Source organism: Fundulus heteroclitus, chromosome 23 (assembly GCF_011125445.2).
Source record: "Fundulus heteroclitus isolate FHET01 chromosome 23, MU-UCD_Fhet_4.1, whole genome shotgun sequence".
Taxonomy (NCBI): Eukaryota; Metazoa; Chordata; class Actinopteri; order Cyprinodontiformes; family Fundulidae; genus Fundulus; species Fundulus heteroclitus.
The window spans coordinates 13,803,286-13,825,297 of NC_046383.1; the positions used below are offsets into that span (position 1 = coordinate 13,803,286).

Sequence of the window (22,012 nt, forward strand, 5' to 3'; positions counted from 1 at the left end):
TAAGCTTTTCAAAAAAAATAAAAAATAAAAGCTATCTTGATGTTTTGTTGCACATTGTAAGGTTTTGATTGGACTTTTATTCCCAAGTATGGACCAATTCATCCCCTGTTTCATACCTGGTGATGTTAAAAGTGTAAAATCTGCATTCTGTCATTTCAAGAAGAAAGTGTGTTAACAATGTTTACAACAGTAAATGACAAGGCTAAAGAAGAATGTATTCAATTGAATAAGTTTTAATCAAAATGTGAATAGATGCTGCTGGTAGTTCTGGCAGCGTTTATTAATTAAAGAGCTTTTTGGTTTTTGATTGTGTTATCAGAGGCATCATGAAGTTCATGGGCTCCTCAGTAAAATGATACAGTTGAGGTGTAAAGAAAGTACTCCCCGTTCAGTTTCTTGGGTTAGCACACGTTCTATGCTTCAGTTAGTTTTGTGATATTCTCATTATTATGCAATTCTTCTCATCTTTTTATGTTTTCTATTATCTTTTTTTTTTTTTTTTTGGACACTGAAGTTTAACAACCTGGTGCAGACCAGATCATTTAAATGTTACAACCCTAGAACTGACAGAAAGTGCTGCTTCTTCCTCCCTGCCTGACTAAATAGTTAGTTTTAAACAAAGTCATTTAAACTTGGACCTCTTCAGGATCCAGGTGATGACTCAGTGACTGCCGCCTTTTAATTGTAGAGCAACCAAGCAGTCAAACGTGGCATGAAAAGTCTTCTCCAAACAATATGAATCTGTATTTGTTGTTCATAATTTTATCATCGTCATCATTTGTTTGAGCTGCTGGCTCTGGGTCAGTTTACCCGTTCACCGTTACGTACGTTTTCTGCCCACCTCATCCGTTCCTGCGACCATTTTGTAGCCATATACTAAAACATGACCAAATCATCTTATTTTTCATAATAAAAAAAATAATGGGGATATAATTGAAAAAAAAAGCTCAAATGTTGACATGTGATTTAACCAAATTATATATTGTTTGCTGAAAACATTACATAACATCCTGTTTCTGGGTATTTTTGCTCAAAATGGATCACCCCCTGCAGTCAGACAACTTCTGATTATGCTTTTTTTTTGTAATTAGCAAACAAAAACAAAAGAATTACCAGAAATAATTGCTAAGATTTAGTCTCACCTGAGTTGGTTGGATCGCTCCCGTGCGTCACAATCTGATTTAAAAAAAAAAAAAAAAAGCTGATTCATTTTTTTCAGGTCACAATCATAAAACGAGGCAGACAAAGGAAGCTAAATCTGAATCGGCTCTCGTTACAATGCGTTATAGCACTGCTGCGTCTCTCCCACTCGCCGTAGACTACAGGAAACACAGTAGGGATCTTTTCATGCTGTTGCACTTTTTTTTTTTTTTGACCAAAAACTGTAATCCACTGGGGGAAGTGAACCAAAAGAGAAAGTCTCGTATGAACCCTTTAAGCTACTGAGGTAGCACCATTTTCAGTCAGCGGCAGGGCCGTTGTTAACGCTTCAGAGCGGCGTATTGCATCAGGAGTTGTTGGATGTTGCGTGTATCACTTCAGAGATATTTGTTCCTTTTATCAGATGGGAACTTTTGGGGGTAGAGTTGAGTATTGCAGTCCTGGCGGGGTCCAGACGCTGGTCGATACGCTGGTGGAGTCTATCTGTGAACCTGAGCGTTTCGTCTCCATGTCTGATGCTGACCTGTTGATGATGAGCTTAAAAGCTTCATTCACTCGTTGTTCGACGTTTCGGTTTAAAAGCAGCTGGCAAACCGAGTTAAAGCTGCAGGACTGAAGAGCAGCCAGGAATCGTGTGCTTTGAGCCACACGCTAGTGACATAATCATGTTGACGTTTTTCTAACTCACAAACATTTATTCCAGCGATATCATGGAAAGCAATCCCTGCACACATGTTGACACTTTGACACTGCTTCCCCTCAGACTGCGAATCGTTTTGCATGACTATTTTCCAAGTGGGTTAACCAATATTTATAAAAATAAAAAGCATTTTCAAATACACGTTTTAGCGTTAAAGTTGCTAGCATCTAAACTGGTTTCTTCAAATATCAAAGGAGATGTGTTGTCTTTCTAATTCTGAAGCGGCAGCTCGGAGATTTCTCTTGCAGCATGGGATGTTGGCATTGCACCTCTGTAAAGAAGGAAAACAATGTGGTTCAGATGGCATCCAGGATTCACAGAGTCTGGGAATCATCCTGCAGACAAACACTCCTCTGTCTCCAGAATCACTGGTGTCAGGGGGAAACAGGCAGCGTCTGATGGAACACTGCCTTGGTTCTCCCTCTCCTCCTTCTCCAAGCGCCAGGAGGCACGAAAAAAAGGGACTGAAGATAAACTGAAAGAGGAGAGGGAGAGAGCAGCGTCAAGGAGGAAGGAGAGAGACTCGACAAGATGAATTATGCAAAGCTGTCAGAGGCGGCTATTGTTGGAGGTGCTGGCTGTGTTAAAGCGAGCTAGCCCTGATCTCCACAAGCTCCATCAACCGCTCTCACCGCTCCCCGTGGCTGAGGGGCCGTCTGATCCGCGCTCCGGCAAATAGCCAGCGACGCCGCGCGGGGGGCCAGGGGCCGTGGCCGGGCCCCATCGGTGGCGGGTGAATTGTGTTGGAGGGACACACCGGTGCCGACAAGTGCGCTCTTTGTTACCGTTATTTAGAGAGGTCAGCGACAGGAAGATCTGGGCTGATATGTAAAGCCGCCCTGTGGAAATACAATTACCGAGCAAACAGCCTGGTGAATAGTTGCAATTTCAGCAGTCCGGTCAGCAGCAGCGACTCCGGTTTAGCAAAATGCTTTGTGTGCTAAAGTAACACGCACAAGCCAGCTGGGGTTCAGCTGCTACACTTTTTATTTTACCTTCACCAGAGACTATCACATAACAATAGTATTATCCGTATTATTTCAGAGCTCCGGCTTCAGGAGGTCCAAGTAAAATATCTGTTCAGAACCTGCTCCACAAATCTAGTTTTTTTTTCTGTTTTGGATATTTTTGTAGAAGATATTCCTTCATTTCTGTGACAGGACTGAGGTTGGCAGAGTTTAGCCTCAAGAAGAGGGGCGGGGCTTAGAAGGAAAACAACTTAAGAGGCTTTATATATGGCAATAAAAATTCGCAAATATGTCAAGAGACACACCGATCAGGCTTCTGTGGGCCACTTTGTGGTTTTCTTTAAGGTCTGATCTCTTGATTCCCATTTTGATTGTTTCAGGGTTTTAAATCTCAGACACTTGAGACACAATATGATACAAAATGCTTAGAGGTAGTAGTTTTAAATTGTCCAGAAAATGAAGGGAATACAAGATTATCTCCTTTTATGCATTAAAGCATATTTTTCCAACCTTTATCTTATATTTATTTAGCTTTAACAGAGAGCAGCAAAGTGCTTGCTGTTTGATGATGCATTTACAGGCCAAATAGGGTGGGTGATATTAGCTTTGAATCATTTAATGAATAGGAGGATTGCTTTTTTTATTTTGAGACCTGTCAATCAAGAGAAAATGGTCTGAACTCGCTGATGTTTGGGTTTGTTTGGTTATTATCAAAAATGGCGCCGTCTCAGTGAAAAACAACGGGAAGTGCTTTCCTTCACCTTGAAAATCCTCTCTGTGGGTTTTTGCTTTTGATCGCTGCCTCTTACAGGAGGACGTATTTAATTGTCCTTTTTGTCAAAAAATTTTGTCTGGTGGTGAAGGCTGAGACTACCGAGCCTTGACCCAGCAAAGAAGTGACGAAACTCAAACGTTACACACTAATTTTCTGTCAATTCACTAATTGGCTAGTTAATTGTTTCAGCGCTAATGAGCTGATTAATTGATGAAGAGCTGCTGAGAAAGTTGCCCTGTGTCTTAAACACCGTTGCTTGTGACACCAAATAAGATCTTTGTGAGGTTTTGATGAAAAGTGTAAAGATAACACAGGCTATTTAAGTTTATTTTCAGTAAAGCAGCATGCTTTAAATGAAAAAGGTCGTTCTCCTTTGGTCATCTTTTCCAAATCCCTCGTTGGAAGCATAAACCTCCCTGCTGGACATCGTTGATGAATAAAATACTCGGAGTCAGACATGAAACAAGTAAATCTCCAGACCCTTGAAACCTCTCCAGCTGCCTTGAAGAGCCAAACGACTTGGACCCGTTTCCCCTCGCTGTATCATACAGATGCTTTATGGTTTATGCTTCAAAGAGGTGCAGAAGTGTAGGACAGCATTAGGTGTCGAGGGGACGGTATTGGACTGCCAGGGGAGCTGCTGAGATGTGTGTAGTGCGGCGCTGCGGCGCTCCTGAATTGTCTTCTTCCATGGCTCGCTGGCTCGCAGGGGGACCTCTGCGTGACACTAATTTTGCATCGTCGACTCCTCTACTGAGTGGTCACGGGTGACTGACTGTCCTGATTCAGCTGCATGATCAGACGTATGGAAATGTAGAAGTGAGCACTAACCAAAGTGAAAAGGACTGCCTAACAGTTCCCGTTTAAACCCGAGCCGACGGCTCTTCACTTTTCCTGCCTTTGCTCCTTTCTGACAGCTTGGACGCAGATTTCTTGCCGTGAAGGCGTTACATATGCAGTGTACCGTACACAGGCTCAGGCTTCTCTGCCGCCTCAACTATTCAAACTTTAAGCTTGCCGAAGCACAATAGAAGAGCCTCTGCAACATTTAGTACATAATTACGGTTGCTATGCACGCCTCTCAGGTGGCTCGCAACGTTTTCTATACAAGCGAGACACTTGGAGGAGCTGTGAATAGATCCCATCCTCAGTCATACAGGGATGCTTGTACAGGGCCATGCTTGGTCACTCAAGGGCTTATAGCTGATTAGGACGCAAATCTAAATCCCACTATAGTGCAGAGTGCAGCTTAGTGGGTGAGACTTGTAGCATTATCCGTTGTTCAGACGGCGAATCTCTTTACAAGTCCATAAAGAAGACGGGGATCGTAATCAGGGATGCTTCTGGGCGTGTCCGCACACACGCATCCTGTGCATTAATCCGCCGGTCTGGACGGGTGTGTGTGCACTTTGCTGGAAGCGATGAGGTGTGATTGAGACGGCTCGCGGCATCTAAAAACAACTGCTTGGGGGTGCAGCGTGGAGAGCTGAGTGTAAGGGTTACAGGAGAGTCTGCCGCTGATTGCATCTCAGCCCTTCAGGAAAACAGAATCATATCTGCCGACTTCGGGAGGTGGGGGAGCAAGTTTAATAGGTGTGGAAGAGCTTACAATTTTCATTATCCCTGCATCCTGCACTGCAGCCGTGACTGCTGCGGGGTTTTGGGAAGTCTCCGGGGCTGGTGCTATCTGCCGGTGTGACGGTACACTATCCCGGCTTCATTGAAATGTTTTGATGCTTGATGTGAAACAAAGTAGATCCCATTTGGGAGAAGGAGGAGTCTGATGATGCAGTCTTACGGCTCAGCCAAGAGAGAAATGAAATTTGGTTGGTGGTGTGTGAGTGTGTGTCAGGAGGCGGTGGAAAATGGCTGGTAATAAACACTTCTGACACACCAAGGCTCCCTTCCACATTCCACTCTGGGTTTTTTTTTTTTTTTTTTTTTTTGGAGGGGGATTGGTCACATTCACATCCCCCTGCTCCACATTTCAGAGCACAGTTGGAAAGTCATCTATGAATTTTCAACAGCCGGAGGTTTCTAACACTGATATATCAGACTCTCTCGTGCTTATAGGCAGATAATGTTTTTGCCTAAGGCCAGGATGCCAAAGACGCATAAAAGATCCTAAAATCAGGGGGTGGTTTTGTGGAGCGTTCAGCTCACTCTGTTAACATATTTATTAACAAAGAGACGTGCTTTCTCTCACAACCTTCAGCTTTGATAAACTCCCAGTGGTGTTTTCTTTTGTTTGTTTTTTTGTTTTTTTTTTAGATGGGCATAATGGCTCCCTGACAAGGGTGGCCTTCCTCTTGGGTCACCAAGAAAGTAAACCAGAAAAAGAAAAGTCAAAGGGTGTCAGTTGTGTTGGGATTGTGTTTTCTGTTATTTATTTGTATGTCTAAGAAAATCTAGTCTTACACCACAGCTGGGTCCAGGCCAACTTTAATGTACCCTCATTTGTTGGTTCCTTCTTCCATTTCGTACATCTTTGGTCTGACCTGTTCTTTCCTGCCTTTCATCCAATGTCCTCTGGAGAGGCATCAGCCCCCCACAACCCTGCAGGGGTATGTGGGGATAGAAAATTGATGTATGGAGATAGATAGATAGATAGATAGATAGATAGATAGATAGATAGATAGATAGATAGATAGATCTTGTAAATGAGAACTTGGGGGGATAAGGGTCTTGCTCAGGGACCAAGACTGGAAGTCTGTAGGACTCGAACCAGGGAACTTGCAGGCTTACATGGACTCCCTGCTCTAACCAATAGGCCACCTTCCCAGAGTTGGGTATGAAAAGCTGTAAAGATACAGAATAGTTAACAGGCAAGACGAACAGGTTTGTCGTGGTTGTAGTTTGGTACTACACCAAAAATCTATCAGCCTTTGTTCAAAAAAAGTATAATCCGGACTGAACAGAAATTCTTTTAGACACAGGTTAAGACCCATAATAATTTACAAGCCTCATCCTGGACGTCAGTACAGGATAGACCGAATGCCCACATTTTCTCGTTCCCTTATTTTAGCGCCTGCTTTCAAAATAAAACCCGCCTGAAACAGAAAGTTAACTTCTCATCTCGGCTCTCTTTGGGTTGAATTCCAGAATGGATGCAGGTGAAGTTTCTCCTCACTTTTTTCAGTTTGCACGGGCGCACGATGAATAATTTCTGTGGCGACTGCATAAATAGTTTCTGTGGAAACGGCTGCTCGCCTGGTTCTGTGGATTATTGCATGTAAAAGTGGCAGTTTTCTAGGAAACACATTTCTCTTATGACTCTTCAGAGTCTCGACTGCCTAAAAAAAAACCTGCATTTAACCCCCATTTTAGTGCTGTGGAAGCAGAAATCCAAGACAGATCTCTAAAAACAAGGAGCTGTGTGCGCGACGTATATTTAGCACCATAAGTAAAAGGTTTAATAATTTAAGAACTAGCTACTTTATTATTTTTTTTTACTTAACTGCCACAGCCTGCTAACAAAATATATATAGTAACTATTAATTTTTAATTAGTCTTTGTCTTCGCCCTCGTTATCGTCGCTCCTCGGTGTATTTGAACGGAAACTGCTCAAACAACAATAAAACAGCTGAAATGAAAGCATTGGCTCTCTTTTCTTTTTGCATGTTGTACATTTAAATTTCGTTTCCTGTTTTCTAGAAGAGTAAGTTGAGTAAAAGGTATTTTTTTTTTGTTACTGTGAAAATCTAAGTCACCTTTCTCCAGCTAAATCTGATTTTTACAAACCGAAACAAGCACCAAAAAAGGGAGGATGCTGCTGGAGAGGACGAGTCAAGTGTTCATGGGTGAAGTTTCAGAGGTGTGGAGGGATCGCTGGGGTGGGGCAGCGAGAAGGAGATAAGTGTGTGCTTTTGAAGATGAAGCTGTGGGATTAGTGTTATCGGAGCTCCTTGCTACATTTCCTCATCTCTGTTTTTTTTTTTTCTTCCTTTCATTTCCCCAGGTGCAGCAGGTGGACGGGCGAACGGACTGAAGAAGTGACCGAGAGAGGTTCAGAAGCGAGGAGGAGGGATTTGGAGAGGACGAGAATCACAGCCAGGAGAGAGAAGGAAAAGGGGAGCTGGGAGAAGGCGAAATAATCCAGTGGTGAACGCCTCAGTAGAGTGTCAGTAGCAAAAGGGAGGGGGTTGGATACCCAGCATGCCGGCAGCATGGAAAGGGTGAGGGAGCAGCGGCCTTTCTGCTCGCTGTCCAAGAGCCAGAGGGAGCGGGACAGAGACTGCGAGAGAGACAAGGATCGGGAGCGGCGCTACACAGCTTCCTCCACGGACCGGGACGACGGAGCCTGCCGCGTTCCCACTCAGAAATCCTACAGTTCCAGCGAGACTCTGCAGGCCTTCGACCATGAGCCGTCCAGGATGCTGTTTGGAGGCAGAGTCAAGGAGATGGTCCACAAGGAGACGGTCGAATACTCCAGGCCTGGTGAGTGGAAACAGCCTTTATTACACCTGTTAGACATGTTTACCTGGCTGTAAGACGACTGATGTTCCTCTGTCAGAATACAACAGTTTAATTGTGGAAAAAACACCCCTTAAGTCTCCTAAGTCGGAGACAAATCTGGGATTTTCATTTTCTCGACTTTAGTAAATACTATGAACAACAAAATCCTCATATCTCTGTTGATTTGCTGCTGTTTACTAGTGTGAGACTTAATTAGGAAAATGAACATGGGTGCAGGGATTTTGTCGTTTGTTTACCAAAATGAAAAAAAAAAAAAATCTCACTGTTTTATTCTTTTTTATCTGCGCAAAATTGATGTAAAAAAAAAAAAGCAATAGCCTAAACAGTTCTCCAGAGAGGGGTAAACACAATTAAGGCAAGTCACAAAGACATAATCAAGTGATATTTTCCAAAACTTTTGAAGAAAGCTCATTTAGAATGTGGTCCAGTGGGCTCCCCCGATTCTATGAAATATTCCAACCATTCTGGACTACGTTACAATTTAAAAGCAGGGCCTAAAAAGTAACACTCTCCTTTAATTGGCTGGTGGAAGCTGGTTTAAATTGTGTAATTAAAAAGTTTGAGCACTTTATTCTTTTTTATGGCACTCCTTGGGCTCATAAGATTGCAATCAGAAAATCTATCCATTACTCCCGTACGTTTCCCCCAGTGCTAATTGGTGTCCGTTTCAGATTTAATGGGATCATGACGAAGTTGTGGGGAGGCAGCTGCTTTTATTTTTAATTTAATGTAGACATTTCGAGTTAGCGGCTGTTTCCTGGATCATCATGGTAAATGTCAGATTAAAGGTTGACGGTAGAAAAAATATTTACCTCAATCATTGTGTGTGTATGTGTATGTGTGTGTGTGTGTGTGTTGTGTAAATAGATAAGAAAATAGGGGAAAAATATTAATATGTATCTAATAAATAATATATATATATATATATATATATATATATATATATATATATATATATATATATATATATATTAATTGCATTATTATGAAAAACGTTTCCTTGTATGCAAATGTCTATTTTGTAAATACATGCTTTATATATATATATATATAAACATATATATATATATATATATATATATATATATATATATATATATTAAATGTATTTTATAGAAACTATAATCTTGCATACTAATGTATCGTATAATTTTTACATCATTTGTAATTATTTATTACATTAGCGACAATAATTATTAATAATAATTTCAGATTTTTTTTTACAGTGCATTGAACTGAAAGTTTGAATAGTTTTTGCAATAAGTCAGCAACTTCTTGTTGAACTCAATGGGAGGTATTTTTGTTTGCTGTGCATTATGCCTTTGGGAGAGAAAAAAAATGCATAGACGGTTATGACAGCTTATTATTTTTTTTTTCTGGTGAATGTAGAATAGAAGCCCTAACTAGCTCCAAGTGTTGAGCAAAAACTGGATTCCCACAGTTAGCATGTTTTCAAACCTCCTGCTCCTGAAACAGTCGTTATTCTAATTATTAGAAATATTCAGCAAAGCTACAATACTTGATTTTTTTAGCATTGTGAAACATTGTATAGGGATTTAGATGCTGAGAATTAGCCGTCTGTGCCCCCCTCCCTTGTAACGGTGCTTATCAGGAGGCTGTATTCTTGGCTATTAACCTGGTTGTTGCTCGGTTTGTTAACTTTACAACTCGCTGTCATTTTCAGGACAGACATTTTCATTGAGGCAGCTCGGGATTTGTGAGCCACCAGCTCGCAGAGGCTTGGCTCTCTGCCCTGAGACCGGCCTGTCCCACCCACTCAGCAGCTACGCCCGGGGACCGGCGGCCACAGAAAACCATGAACCTGTATCACCGGAACGTACCATGACTCTTTGGGGAACGGGGGCAAAATCTGGGCAGAACTCGTGCCTCTCCAGCCGTTCCAACTCGGCGCTCACGCTCACTGACACAGAAATGGACAATAAATCGGACACCGAGATGGGTGAGTGGGGCACACTTTGCATCCTTTTATGTTCACACTCCTATTTGTTTGCCCCTACTCCCCCTCCCGTGCATCGGAGGGTGGGGGTAGGAGAGGCAGCGGCATGCTGGATTATGGTTGGCGCAGCGGAAAAGCTCCTGATTGGTGGGAGGAAGTGGAAGTGCGATTGGCGGGGCAGCTACGTGGAGAGGCGTTTGCAGCTGTCTTTGTTTGGATCAAAGGGGAGAGTCTCTGCTGCATTCAGGGAGAAATCTGGCCCTGGATTGAGTGGTTGCTAGTCACCTGGTCCGTGTCGGCGGGGGAGCGGCGGAGTTTGATAAAGTTTCCCCATGGGCTATCGTATAATCAAAGATAGCTTTGTGTGCCTCGGTCTGAGATGTTGCTTAGAAATTCGGCAGTGGTTGACTGGGCATACATAATGGCTGATTAAATGGGCACAATGGTTTGAAGTGCAAATTTGATCATGCTGAAAACCTGAGATGGAGGATTGGGGTTCTCTTGTTTGAAGAGAGCAAATCTATGGTGCTCCAGAGAGAGGCCATGTTTATGGATTGGCTATATGTGTACCTGTCTTCTTTAAAGTCGTTTGTGTCACGCTGGCTTCACCGTTTGACGCTTTCATGTCGGCGTTTTACAGTTTAATGACTTCGGCTTCTGTTCCAGCGTCGTAAAGTCCTTAAACTGATCGCTTCACCTGTTTGTATTTTGGTGTAATCCTAATCCTTGGTCCAAAAGTCATTTTCTCGGCTGTAATTAGCTCTGGGCTCTGAAAGCGCTCCCGACTTCATATGTCATTTGTCATCATTACAGTGTCACCGTTGTAACACATGTGATGCAAAGCTCTAATTATTTTAAGAAATCGATGTTATCAAAGAATGGCAGGCAGTTTAAATAATTAGGGCTGATTACACTTTCCTGGCAAGAACATTAAAGCGAGGGTAACAAAGAAAATGTCTTGTTCTCTTGCTATCAATTTTTACACCGAAAACATTGGCCACAGCCTGACATTTGAGACAAGTCATTTTCTTAATAGCAGCATTCATCATGGGGCGCGCGTCTACCGGGGTGGGGGAGCTGACTTAGTCGTGTACCTTTTCAAAATGCCATCAGAATTCAAATTCAGGCGTCTGCTCCTGAATCTGGCCTCGGAGGAAATGAGCCCTCACCTCCTCGGCGCTTTTCCTCGGGACACATTTGTTGTCGTGTATGCCAGGAGTGAAACTCTATCTCAAGGGGCTGGTCCATTCTGCAGGAGAGCACAGAGCTTTTGCTTCAATAGATCCTCTCCTGTGCTTTGATTCCTTGTGCGCCGCACCACTTAAAAGTGCGTGACCTCACACACACTCAGCCACACTCCACCGCTGGGAGACGCCGGAAGAAGCTGCCGCTGATTGGCTCAGCTTTGGACAACGTCCTGCTGCGAGTTAAGGTCACTCACAAGGCAGGAGGGAGTCTGTATGTTTGGTTATTATGGGGGGGGGGACAATTCAATAACAATATATATTGATCGATAGACGTATATCTATGATAGAAAAAAAAGGGTCAATTAAAGTTCAATAGAATAACAGTTTTCCTTCCTTTTACATTCTAGCCATCTAGGTTAATATTACTAAATCCTCCCAGCCAATCACAACGCAGACCCAGGAACGCTCTGTCACTAAGCTCCGCCTCCTTTTAAAAAATTCAGAGAGCACACGTTTTGTTTTTCTTTTTAAAACCTTGCAGTTTTGGTAAAAAAAAATTATTGAATAATGTTTTGTATAAAACGGCCAGGGCTGCACTTAAAATGCATGTTTTGAATTTGTTGATAATTATCGATATCGATCAATATGATTTCTGTTTTATCGATATGCTTTTTCTTCTATATCGTCCAGCCCTACTCTGTTCTACTTTAAGTATCATTTCATTTAAAATTCAAACTCCTGCTTCTTTTTATAACCTTTTTCTTGGTTTATTACATTTTAAGTCAGAACAAAAAAAAAAAAAAAAAAAACCCTGCCTCTGCTTCCACCTCTATAGATCTTTGTCTTTTTTTTTTTTTTTCCTTTGGCAGGAAGCATTGCACTTTTGACTTTCACTATTTAATGAAGCAGCTAAGAGAAATGACCCATCCAAAGGTTTCTATCAACTCAATATGCATGCGGAAGCTCCGACAAGGGGCCGTTCAGCCCCACTTATTCATAAATGAACTCGATATTTCATTCTAATTTGCTCTGTTCTGCAGAGTGTTCGACACAGACAAGTACCAAAGGCTGGGCGCGTTCGCAGAGTGTGGCATCTGCAGACATTCACCTCTGGGATGGAGGTCCACCCCGTTACTGATGAACCCGGGGTGGCCATCAGGGGGTCGGCCTGACAGCACGCAGCCCTGTAGCGCCACATGGGACGACGGGCCGCATGAAAGCTGTTTGCTTCCCCTGCATGGGGGGAAATTCGCTTATTTAGCGAATGTCATTCAGCAACTAAAGGCTGTCAAATCAGTTTGTCTAAATTGGTAAAAAAAAAATTGGTCATTTATATACTTATTTTCTTTCCTTGTTGCTTTATTGATTTCACTTCTGTTTCTCATTCTTATTTATTTATTTATTTAATGGTAAAGAAAAAACAAAAGGCAGGTTAAAGATACATTTTTGTTGAGATGTAATTCACAGTATTTATTTATTTATAATTAGTTGCTTATTTCTCTCTCTTTTTGCTTACTCTCCACAAACATTATTGGTCTAAACTTTGAAATAGAAAGGCAAAAAGGTTAATAAAAGTAAGTACACTAGGTTCAGAAATAAGCTGTCAGCCGGTATTATTTCCACCTCAAGAATAATTAATAAGATACAAATATAATTAAGATATTTGACCCGGATAATAGGGAAGACAATCATAAAGGGTTCTGATAATTGATCAAGTCATTAGTGCTTTAAGTTAAAGTTCTTTGTGATGCAATTAAGTTTCAGTGTAATGTATTTAAAAAAGAGAGAGAAAACTCCAGTTAAAGCGGTAATTATGGCGGGATATACCTACGCATGGCTGGCTTTATTTAGTGACCGTCGTATTAAAGAGCACCATTTATTTAATGAAGGGCCATTTAAATTATACAACGTCTAAACTGGGATTTTACACAGAGTTGAATATGGGTCACTTTATGTCATTAGGTTTATTTGTTTTTTTTGTTTTCCCACAGGCATTTAGTTTTATTAAATATGTGTGGAAATTAGTAAAAATAGATATATAATAAGGAATATATGGTGTTATTGCTCCTCTAACGTTTCATGTCGCCGTCTTTTCGTTTAAATCGGCTGTAAACGTTATTCAGACTTAAGATTTAACACCTTGGGGCGTCTGCGCAGCCAATCGCTGGTCCTATCAGAGCCGGGCTCTGCTGGCGGTTCTGTTAGGACCAAATTTCAACCAAGGACAGAAAAAGTATTGGTTTAACGACGTGAACAAATTCCTTATAAACAAAACAAAACGCATTCACTCTCTAACGCTCGTCCTCTCTCTGGAGCTCGAACGCTAACTACTAAAGTGCACTTTTCCAAATAAAATCCTTGTTGGGAAGGTTGCTTATATATTTATATTTCAGTGTGTTTGTGTCAGGTCAAAGAACACCCTCGGAGGAAAAGTCAACACTACCAAGGAGACTGATCCCCACCACCACCACCACCACCACCCACATCCAATGCCGGGTTTAAAATCAATATTATATCCTTCATAAAACATGAATGACTTCATGCAGGAAAAACATTGCCTGGCCCTGTTGAGTTGTATTCCTAATAGGGTGTGAAAAAGCTCACACTCACTGGTTAGGCATTACAGGTGGAGAGCTACAGCACCTGACGACAGCTCTCCTCATCGCTTTGAAACACATCAGGTGGATTTATTGTTTAACGGAGGGGCTTGATGCCCGCTGGAGCCCGACTTGGAGAAAACCACTTCCACTGTAATGGCTGTCATCCTGGGCTAAAAAGCCATCTTCTTCTGGGTTTTTTACCCGTGGCCGTGGCCGTGGCCTTGGAGGTGTGTGTGTGTGTGTGTGTGTGGGGGGGGTTGATTATTAGGCATGGTGGGGGTGCAGCCTCTGGCTCCTCCCACAGTTTACCCACAGACAACCTTTCACTCTCCTTTAACTAACAAACACATTCATTAAGCACACAAGATGCAAATGAAAGGAGATGCAGCAACGCAATGATATGCACACACAAGGAGCATCAACCTCTAAGAAATTGTGTAGGGAATTACATTTGCTGATAGTATATATATGATAGTAATAATAATAATAATAATAATAATAATAATAATAATAATAATAATAATAATAATAATAATACACATTATTATTAGTAGTAGTATTAATATCTATATAATAATAGTAATAGTAATAGAAAAATAAAAATAAAAAACAAAATTATAATAAAAGTTATAATAATAATAAGACATATTATTATTAATAATAATATGTTCAATAATAATGATAATTATTAATATTATTACTATTATTATTATTATTATCCATCGATCCATCCATAAATAAAAAGCTTATCCCTACTGGGGTCGTGAGGGGTGCTGGTGCGTATCTCCAGCTGTCAATGGGCGAGATTATTATTAATAATAATACTTATTATTATTATTATTATTATTATTGGTAGTGATAATATATGGTAATATATGGTTTGGTTCATCCCCCCCCCACCGCCCTTTCCTGCTATATTCTTCCATTCTTTACCTGTAAAACCATTTTGTGGCCATGTATTTACCCCGAGCTGCATCAGTTTTCTTTTTGTCATCAGTATAGTTTAGTTTTTATATTAAATGTGAAGATAAGCTTCTCTTAAAAGTGTATTTCTAAATGAAAAAGTGTCTTAGCGTCTGAATTCTTTGTATTAAAGTCTGTTCCGGGTCATATTGGTTCCCGTCCATGTTTGGCTCAGTTGACCCCAGATCAAACCTGAATGACTTCCCGTGTTATTCACTGGAGTCACAGAGGCACAGTTCTTTGCAGCAGGTTATAGAAAATGACTTTAAATGGTCGGTTGTCAAAGCGGCTATGAAATGTTGTTATTTTTTTGCCATTGTTGTCTCCCCCCCCGCTCTCAGTTCTTTCCTCCCTGTCCTTGTCGTCGTCGTTGTGTCTTCTCTGCCTGATGCAGACGCCGCCTGTTCTGCCATTAATTTCAACTCAGCTGTGCAACAGGATCACTTTCTCTTTCTTCCTCTGTTGAGCAAACCTGCTTGTGAAACTGCAAGGCAAGCAGACCCGCCGAGCTGCCGGTGCAGGACACTTGTAGAGGCTTTGTCTGCTCTGGCCTGCACCTCCCACCCAAAGTTATTGAGGAAAACAGTGTGTCGCATTCATGCTTTCACCGGCGATGCGGGGAAGCAGCGGGGCCTCGCTCGTCCGCGCTCTTATCCAGGAGTGTTTACCAGGAGGATGTAGCAGAAAAGAATTTCGAATTTGTTCGAGTCACAGGTCCACACTCCGATCTTGGACGTTTTACAGTGGTGTATAGCAGATTTACTGCGTGAACAGTGCCAGTGAAAGGTTAATTAAATCAGGAGGGAAGTCACGGCAAAGCGTGCCGTAGCACGGCGAGCTGTTTTGGAGCGAGCGTGAAAGCTGAGCAGAAACCTTCTAACATGCTTGCTTGCATGTTGCTGCTCACTGTTTACGCGCACACACACACACACACACACACCTCTCCGTATCCCGCTTTGCTCCTTTCTTTTTTTTCCAGCGTCGCACCTCCCGAAGATTAGAGAAACCGAGCAAAGGCGCGGACATGTTGGCGCACGCACGCACGCACGCAGGCAGGCACGGGCGCGTACGTGCCGGAGGGGCCTCGCGCTGACGGAGGTGACACGCCATCTGTCAAACTCCCGTCTCAGATCTGCGCCGTGTATCCTGACAGTGGAATCAGCCTATTGATCGTGGCGTGAAGAAATCCTTCCTCGCCGCTTTCATAATTCAACATGACACCGGCTGAACTCTAAAAGAATAAATAATATCAGAGATCCCCCCCCCCAAACCCCCCCTCGCCCTTTGGTCTGGAGGGACAGCCATTTGTGAGATGTTTGAAGAATATTCCATTATTGGCAGAGCTAACTGCTTCATGATTTGTTGATTGGGGTTAGGGAGGTGTGTCTGAGTTTTATTCGGTGCCTCGTCAAAGCAGGAGGCACGCTTTGATTGCCATCATTTTTACTGTCATCGCTTCTCTCCTGGCTGCTGTTGTCGCCGCTTAAGTGCCGGCGCTGTAAAGTGCTCAGTGTGATGGGATATGGGATTCGGTGATGAGATGTCACGGCAGCTGTTGTGCTTGCGACTCATATAGCGCTTTCTGTTTCAGAGCGATTTGGCAACGCCTTGAAGGGGTCGCTGCCCTCTTCTTTCCTCCGGACAAAGGTCGAGGACTTTTTAGCCTCCTGACGAAATGATCACAGATTTTTGTTTTTTTTTTTTTGTTTTTTTTTTTGTTTCCCTCCACCGTTTCAACAACCTGACTCACGGGTTTGTGCGACGGGAGCTTTCTTGTCTCGCTGGTGTATTTTTGTGCTCAGCCGCATTCGCAGCATCGCAGCACCACATAGTGAAAAACTTCTTCACACGCCACAGCTACCCCCCACAGAGTAGATGATCTGATTAGACTTTGGAGTGTCTGCCTGTATAAATTTGCATATTAATAAGGAAAAGCTGATTTTCTTGAAGCTGCTATGTCCCTTTAATACTTCAAAGATAGAATTTCAAATAACATCTATGTGAAGATGGGTTTTTTATATGTATTTCTAGAAGTAGTTGCTAATTGATGCGTTTTTCACATGCTTCAAATATCCTGGTCTTAGTATGTGAAGTTAGAAAAGGTTTAATGAAAGGAGAGACCAATTTGGGGTAAACTAAATAAATCTTTAGCTTAAGTCAAAACTGATCCTTTTTATAATCATATTGTCAAAAAAACATCTTACCATAACCTTTAAATATGAATTTTAGAAATAAAGTTAAAAGTTTAAAATAAACAATTGCAGGGCGGTTACCTTGACAATTACTTGTTAATTAGGGCATTATTGTACTTCTTTGTGGGATTAAATTCATGCTAATCCAATAATCATTCATTACTGTAGTGTTTTTTTCCCTTTATTGTTCTGGAGCTGATTTTTAATTGACATCGTTTGTGATTTTGCTTCAGTGAAGCTCTTTTGTGTGAAGCAACAAACAGTTGTGTTTTTTCTTTTGTGTTTTTTTTTTCAGTGTCACAGAGGGCAAAGATGCTTTTTACATGTTAAAACGCTCTTTTATCTGTCCAGCCTGTATTTCCTGCGACTGAGAAGCAACATTTGCTCCTGTTTTTGTTTCACGGAGCAGCGTTTTTTTTTTTACCAGGGTATTAGTTGGGGTAGCTAGACGGATCGCTTTATTCAATGAGCTTAAGAAGATACCAGAAAAGATCGTCTTTTCTCCTCGTTTCAAAGCAACGCTACATCGTCTTGAGTTGTGTGCCTCTTGATGACTGATTTGTTTTTACATACAAGTAGCAGATGATGGAAAATAACACGTCTAGGTTACAGCAAACGAAGCAGAGACCCACATTCTGTTCACGCTTAACAAGTCAGCGTGATTTAATCAGTTAGAAACAATAACATCTTGTGGTTGTTATGGTGCCGAGGGGGCAAAAAAAACACAAATAATAATTGGTCTGATCTGGAGTAAATAGACATTTATGAGACGTATTTTAGGTTTTTGACCTGGCAGGCTTTCTCTTTGTTCATGTGAGAGGAAATACTGATCAACAACCATTCACACGGGAAACACCAAGGTCTGTGCATGTTTTGCTTATTGGATTTTCTTTAAAAAAAAAAAAAAAAACAGTAAATCAATGAAAAACCAAAATACATGCCTTTCTTTGTCCAAAACAAGAGCAATTTAGTGCAGTAATAATTTTAAACTTTTTCTTTCTTTTATTGTAGGGTTTAAAAACTAGAAACTTAATCAGTGTCCAGAACATTCTGGGTCTGCCACATGGTGGATGTATGAGGAAGCTTGTTTGGTTCATTTCCTTTTGGTTCTGATCCAGACCCAGTGACCAAAGGTGAGGATGAGCCTTGCTTTTTGGCTCCGAGTGCCATTACTTTAGTATCTATTTACTCAAGAAGAAGCAAAAAGCAATTGTGCTATGAATTTCTAAAATACTAGTAATTTAAAAGCACATGTTTGATCATGACATCTAATTTAATTTAGGAAAGTTAAATTAAATTTAAAAATCTGTGCAAATTCTTGTATAAATGAGTAAACACAGATGGCATAACTGCAAAATAACTACATTTCTGACACGAGAAATAAACATTTCAGCACTAATACTTACAGCGGATAACACATTCATGTCAGAGCAGCATCAAGTACTTCCTGTGAGACAATATCTGCTATTTACTGGATTTTCGTTTGACCTTCAAAATGTGTGAGAGTTTCTAAGTCAGCTCACAGTCTGATAAAACAATTTTCACATTTTAAAAAAAACTTTTCTCTAACCAAGCTCAAAATTGGTTTAATCTTTCGTTTTTTACCTTATATATTCTTTTTGATGTATATTTTTTGTTGTTTTGGACAACAAACATTTGGACAATTAACATTCAGGACAGAATAAGGGTTACAGAAGAAACTGCGCCTCTTGCGGTTAGTCCTACGTACAATAGTTGCAGAATTAGACTTTATATGATATGAAAAAATACATATATTTCATGTTTAACCCCCAAAAACAAAATAGTTTAGTGTTACAATTTATTACAATATAACATACTAAATAAATATACAAGCTGTTCTTTATTTTGACCAAACACGCTTAAGTAAAAATATACCATTTGGTTTTATTTTATTTTTCTGTTTAAAATAATTAAAACTAAAATTTGTAATTTTTTATCACAATGCTGGAATGAGATCTAATACGGTGATAATTCTATGTTGTGACTTGTGACCATAGGAGGCGCTGTTTCTTTTATGCACCACACAATTATCTCCCATGTTTATTCACCACACGAAAAATAAAGATAAACAAGAACAGTAGACATATTATACATTTTTATATATATTTATTTTATTTAATTGACAGCACTGTCTCATTAGAATATGAGAAAATGTGACACGTAGTTGTATGTTTTTTGCTAATGACTTTGTTTTTACTATTTTAAATGTAAAAAAATCTATTTTTATTTAAGTGTTTCCACATTGAATCCCAGAAATGAACAACTTTTTTAAGTTTATTATTTCCTTTTTTTAAATCAAATAATCAAATACCCACTTTACAACTGGTCTCTGGTGGAAAAATCCCCATAAAACATCACGCATGGAGCCTAACGGCCGTCTCATATTTGTTTCAGGTAGAAATCGCAGCTCTGCAGTTAGCGTTAAGTTATCTCCAGTGTTTATTTTAGAGAAACAGCCCTTCAACCTGTTGGCCGTTATTTAAGGGAAACGTTGGGTTAGTATTCGCTGGCAGACACGTTCCACAGGAAGAAAAAAAAAAAGTTTTCTATTGTTCTGAGAGAAAATCTTAACGTGAATAAACTTAGCTGAGGTCAGCTGATTGTAGCTGTGCAGGTTGATTTTCTGGCTTCAGTGGGAGGTTAAAGTGATGTTGGGTCAGAGGGGGTGCGGTCTACTTTAAAATACACTAGATCTAGTCTTTATACTTGTCAATCTGACATTTTGACCTCTTTTTGGGTTCAAACCTTACTTAAAGGGGTCCAAACTCTCCTTTTCCCTGTAATTCACATCACGCATGCAACAAGGTCTCAACTCTGTGCGTGGCTCAGACTAATCACGCTCTGTTGGGAGGCTGCAGGACTTGTCATTACGATTAGGAATTACTCAACTCTCGTCAATTTCGAGACCACTATTTACCGTCCTCAGGAGAAAATGGTTCATTTCATTTCATCACACAACCTAATTGAGTGATTGTATTACCGAGCAACATGGAAACAGACAAGAAGACGTTTTTACACTCTATGAATATTAATGTTTGAGACTGGAATCATCATGTTGATCCATTAGTTTTGTTGGTAATTACATGTATGTCTGGGATCTTCTCTGCAATTAATGGTTTTCAGACCCCAGCCATCCACCTCGGCGTCGTGGAGAAAAGGTCTCGCAGGGAAACGTCCGTGTCCTGGAGAGACAGTAATGTGATTAATTCAGAGGGGGTACTTTATTCCTTCCATTTGTTGCATGCAAGGAAATACCACAGCTTAAGGAGATGGGTGGAAACCGATAACCTTGAGAAGACAGATGGACGACGAGTAGATAGGATCTAGTATCCAGAATTGCTTTGTTTCATGTGGGCTAAAATAGTTTTTCCGTCCTGTCCCGGATCGGCGCCGGATCTTCAGATGTTGTCCCCGGACTCCTCCGTTACATCACGTTTATTCGGTTTCAAGTCTTCTTCTTTTAATCGTCTTTCTTTGGGAGTGAGGAATATTATTTACGTCTGCTATTCTGGCGCCGTTGGTGTTTAACCTTTTGTTTTGCAGTTTTTAATCTTAGCAATCAGAGAGTTAAAGATCAAGGTGATCGCTGCACCTGAATGCGGATCTCTGTGCTTAGTAAGTTTTAAAGCCTTCTCCGCTCGCTGCTACGCTTTGTCCTTCAGCAAGACACTGAGGCCAAAACGTTTGAATTGCAAAGTATTATCAGCCATGGAGTGGGTTTTTAATGTTCCAGGCTCCAGTGATGAGCCGAAAATCTTTAAAGTTCATGAAAGCGAGGTGAAAACTATCTCTTCTATAAACTAGGTCAATTAAGGGATCAACAATAATACCAATAAACGTGTTTTGTGTTCACTGCATTACGCTGCTCCAACTTTATTTTAGACACGTGTGATTGAAGCCACGTCTTTACTGCACTTACATCCCAGAAAATTCATGTCTGCAGAGGGAAAAAAAATATATATATAGTTTGGCTCTTTTCACACAGACGAATAAATGTTTCATTTAAAGCTCTCATTTCCATCAGGATTTCAGTCCGTTTACGTCATGGTAGCAGTTCATCTCCACATAAACCACAGAGAAGGGCCTTTAATCTACATCCTACTACTGTACCCGGTAGTTTTGTAATGTTTGTCTCTTTCAATAATGCGTAAATGGAGACGCGTACGCAGTGAGGGGTCTGTATTGTGTTGTCTCCGGTGCACAGAAGAATACTAAATGTTGAGGATAAATGACTTTCCCCCGTGGTTGGAGGGATTTTTCTTTGCCTTTAAAAAAACTCCTTATGGCTTTAAAACAACACTTACACCCCCAGGGATGAAAAAAGTATTTTAATAATGAACATTTTTAGGATCAAACTCCTTGTATGAAAAGTGTCTTTCTTTCAATATTCTCATTATAAACCATCTATTCATCATGCTAAAGAATAGATGATTGAAGAATTTTAGCAGATTTTGGATTTAAAAACAAATGGTGAAAGTAGCAAAGAAAAGTAACTTAGACAATAAAACTTTTGTGTGGATGTTTTTTTTATTAGAAATCCTGGAAAATAGTGAGAATTTGCTGAGACGAGGCTTTCATAGACTAATTTGGGTGAGAGTATAGGGCAGGAAGTGGTGCGTTTGCCCTTTACTGTGTATAGATGATCATCAGACTTCCTGAGTCTAAATATGTTATGGTTCCATAACTGGAGGCAAGAAAGTAGAGGTAATCTGAAAACATATTGTGATCGACTTTTATTATTTTTCACTTCTGTGACCGTTTCGCCCAAACTGGCCAGATGTGGTTTTGTTTTTCTAATTTTATAAAATTTATTTTATTCTACATTATGTTTCACTTTTTACTGACCTCCACCGAAGACATGGATTCAAATACAACTAATTAAATTAAAGTAACATAGTTTTTTATATTATTGTTTTAGTTTTACACAAAAGTCCTAGATGGGGACATATAATGTTTTTCACTGCCTTCCATTTCACATTTAAATAATTTAGTTGTGGTCTATATAATGTGCA

The 22,012-nt window shown here is 40.6% G+C and overlaps 1 protein-coding gene across 7 annotated transcripts in view; it reads left to right on the top strand.

Moving 5' to 3' along the window:
• Window positions 1–22,012, top strand: part of si:dkey-237h12.3 (teneurin-3) — a 208,992-nt gene that overhangs the window by 8,963 nt on the left and 178,017 nt on the right. For all 7 annotated transcript variants that reach the window (XM_036127293.1, XM_012876933.3, XM_036127294.1 and 4 more), the window contains exons 2-3: window positions 7,563–8,041; window positions 9,765–10,040. In XM_036127293.1, coding sequence (XP_035983186.1) covers window positions 7,771–8,041; window positions 9,765–10,040 — 547 coding nt within the window. In that variant the 5' untranslated portion in view covers window positions 7,563–7,770. The remainder of the gene's footprint in view (window positions 1–7,562; window positions 8,042–9,764; window positions 10,041–22,012) is intronic.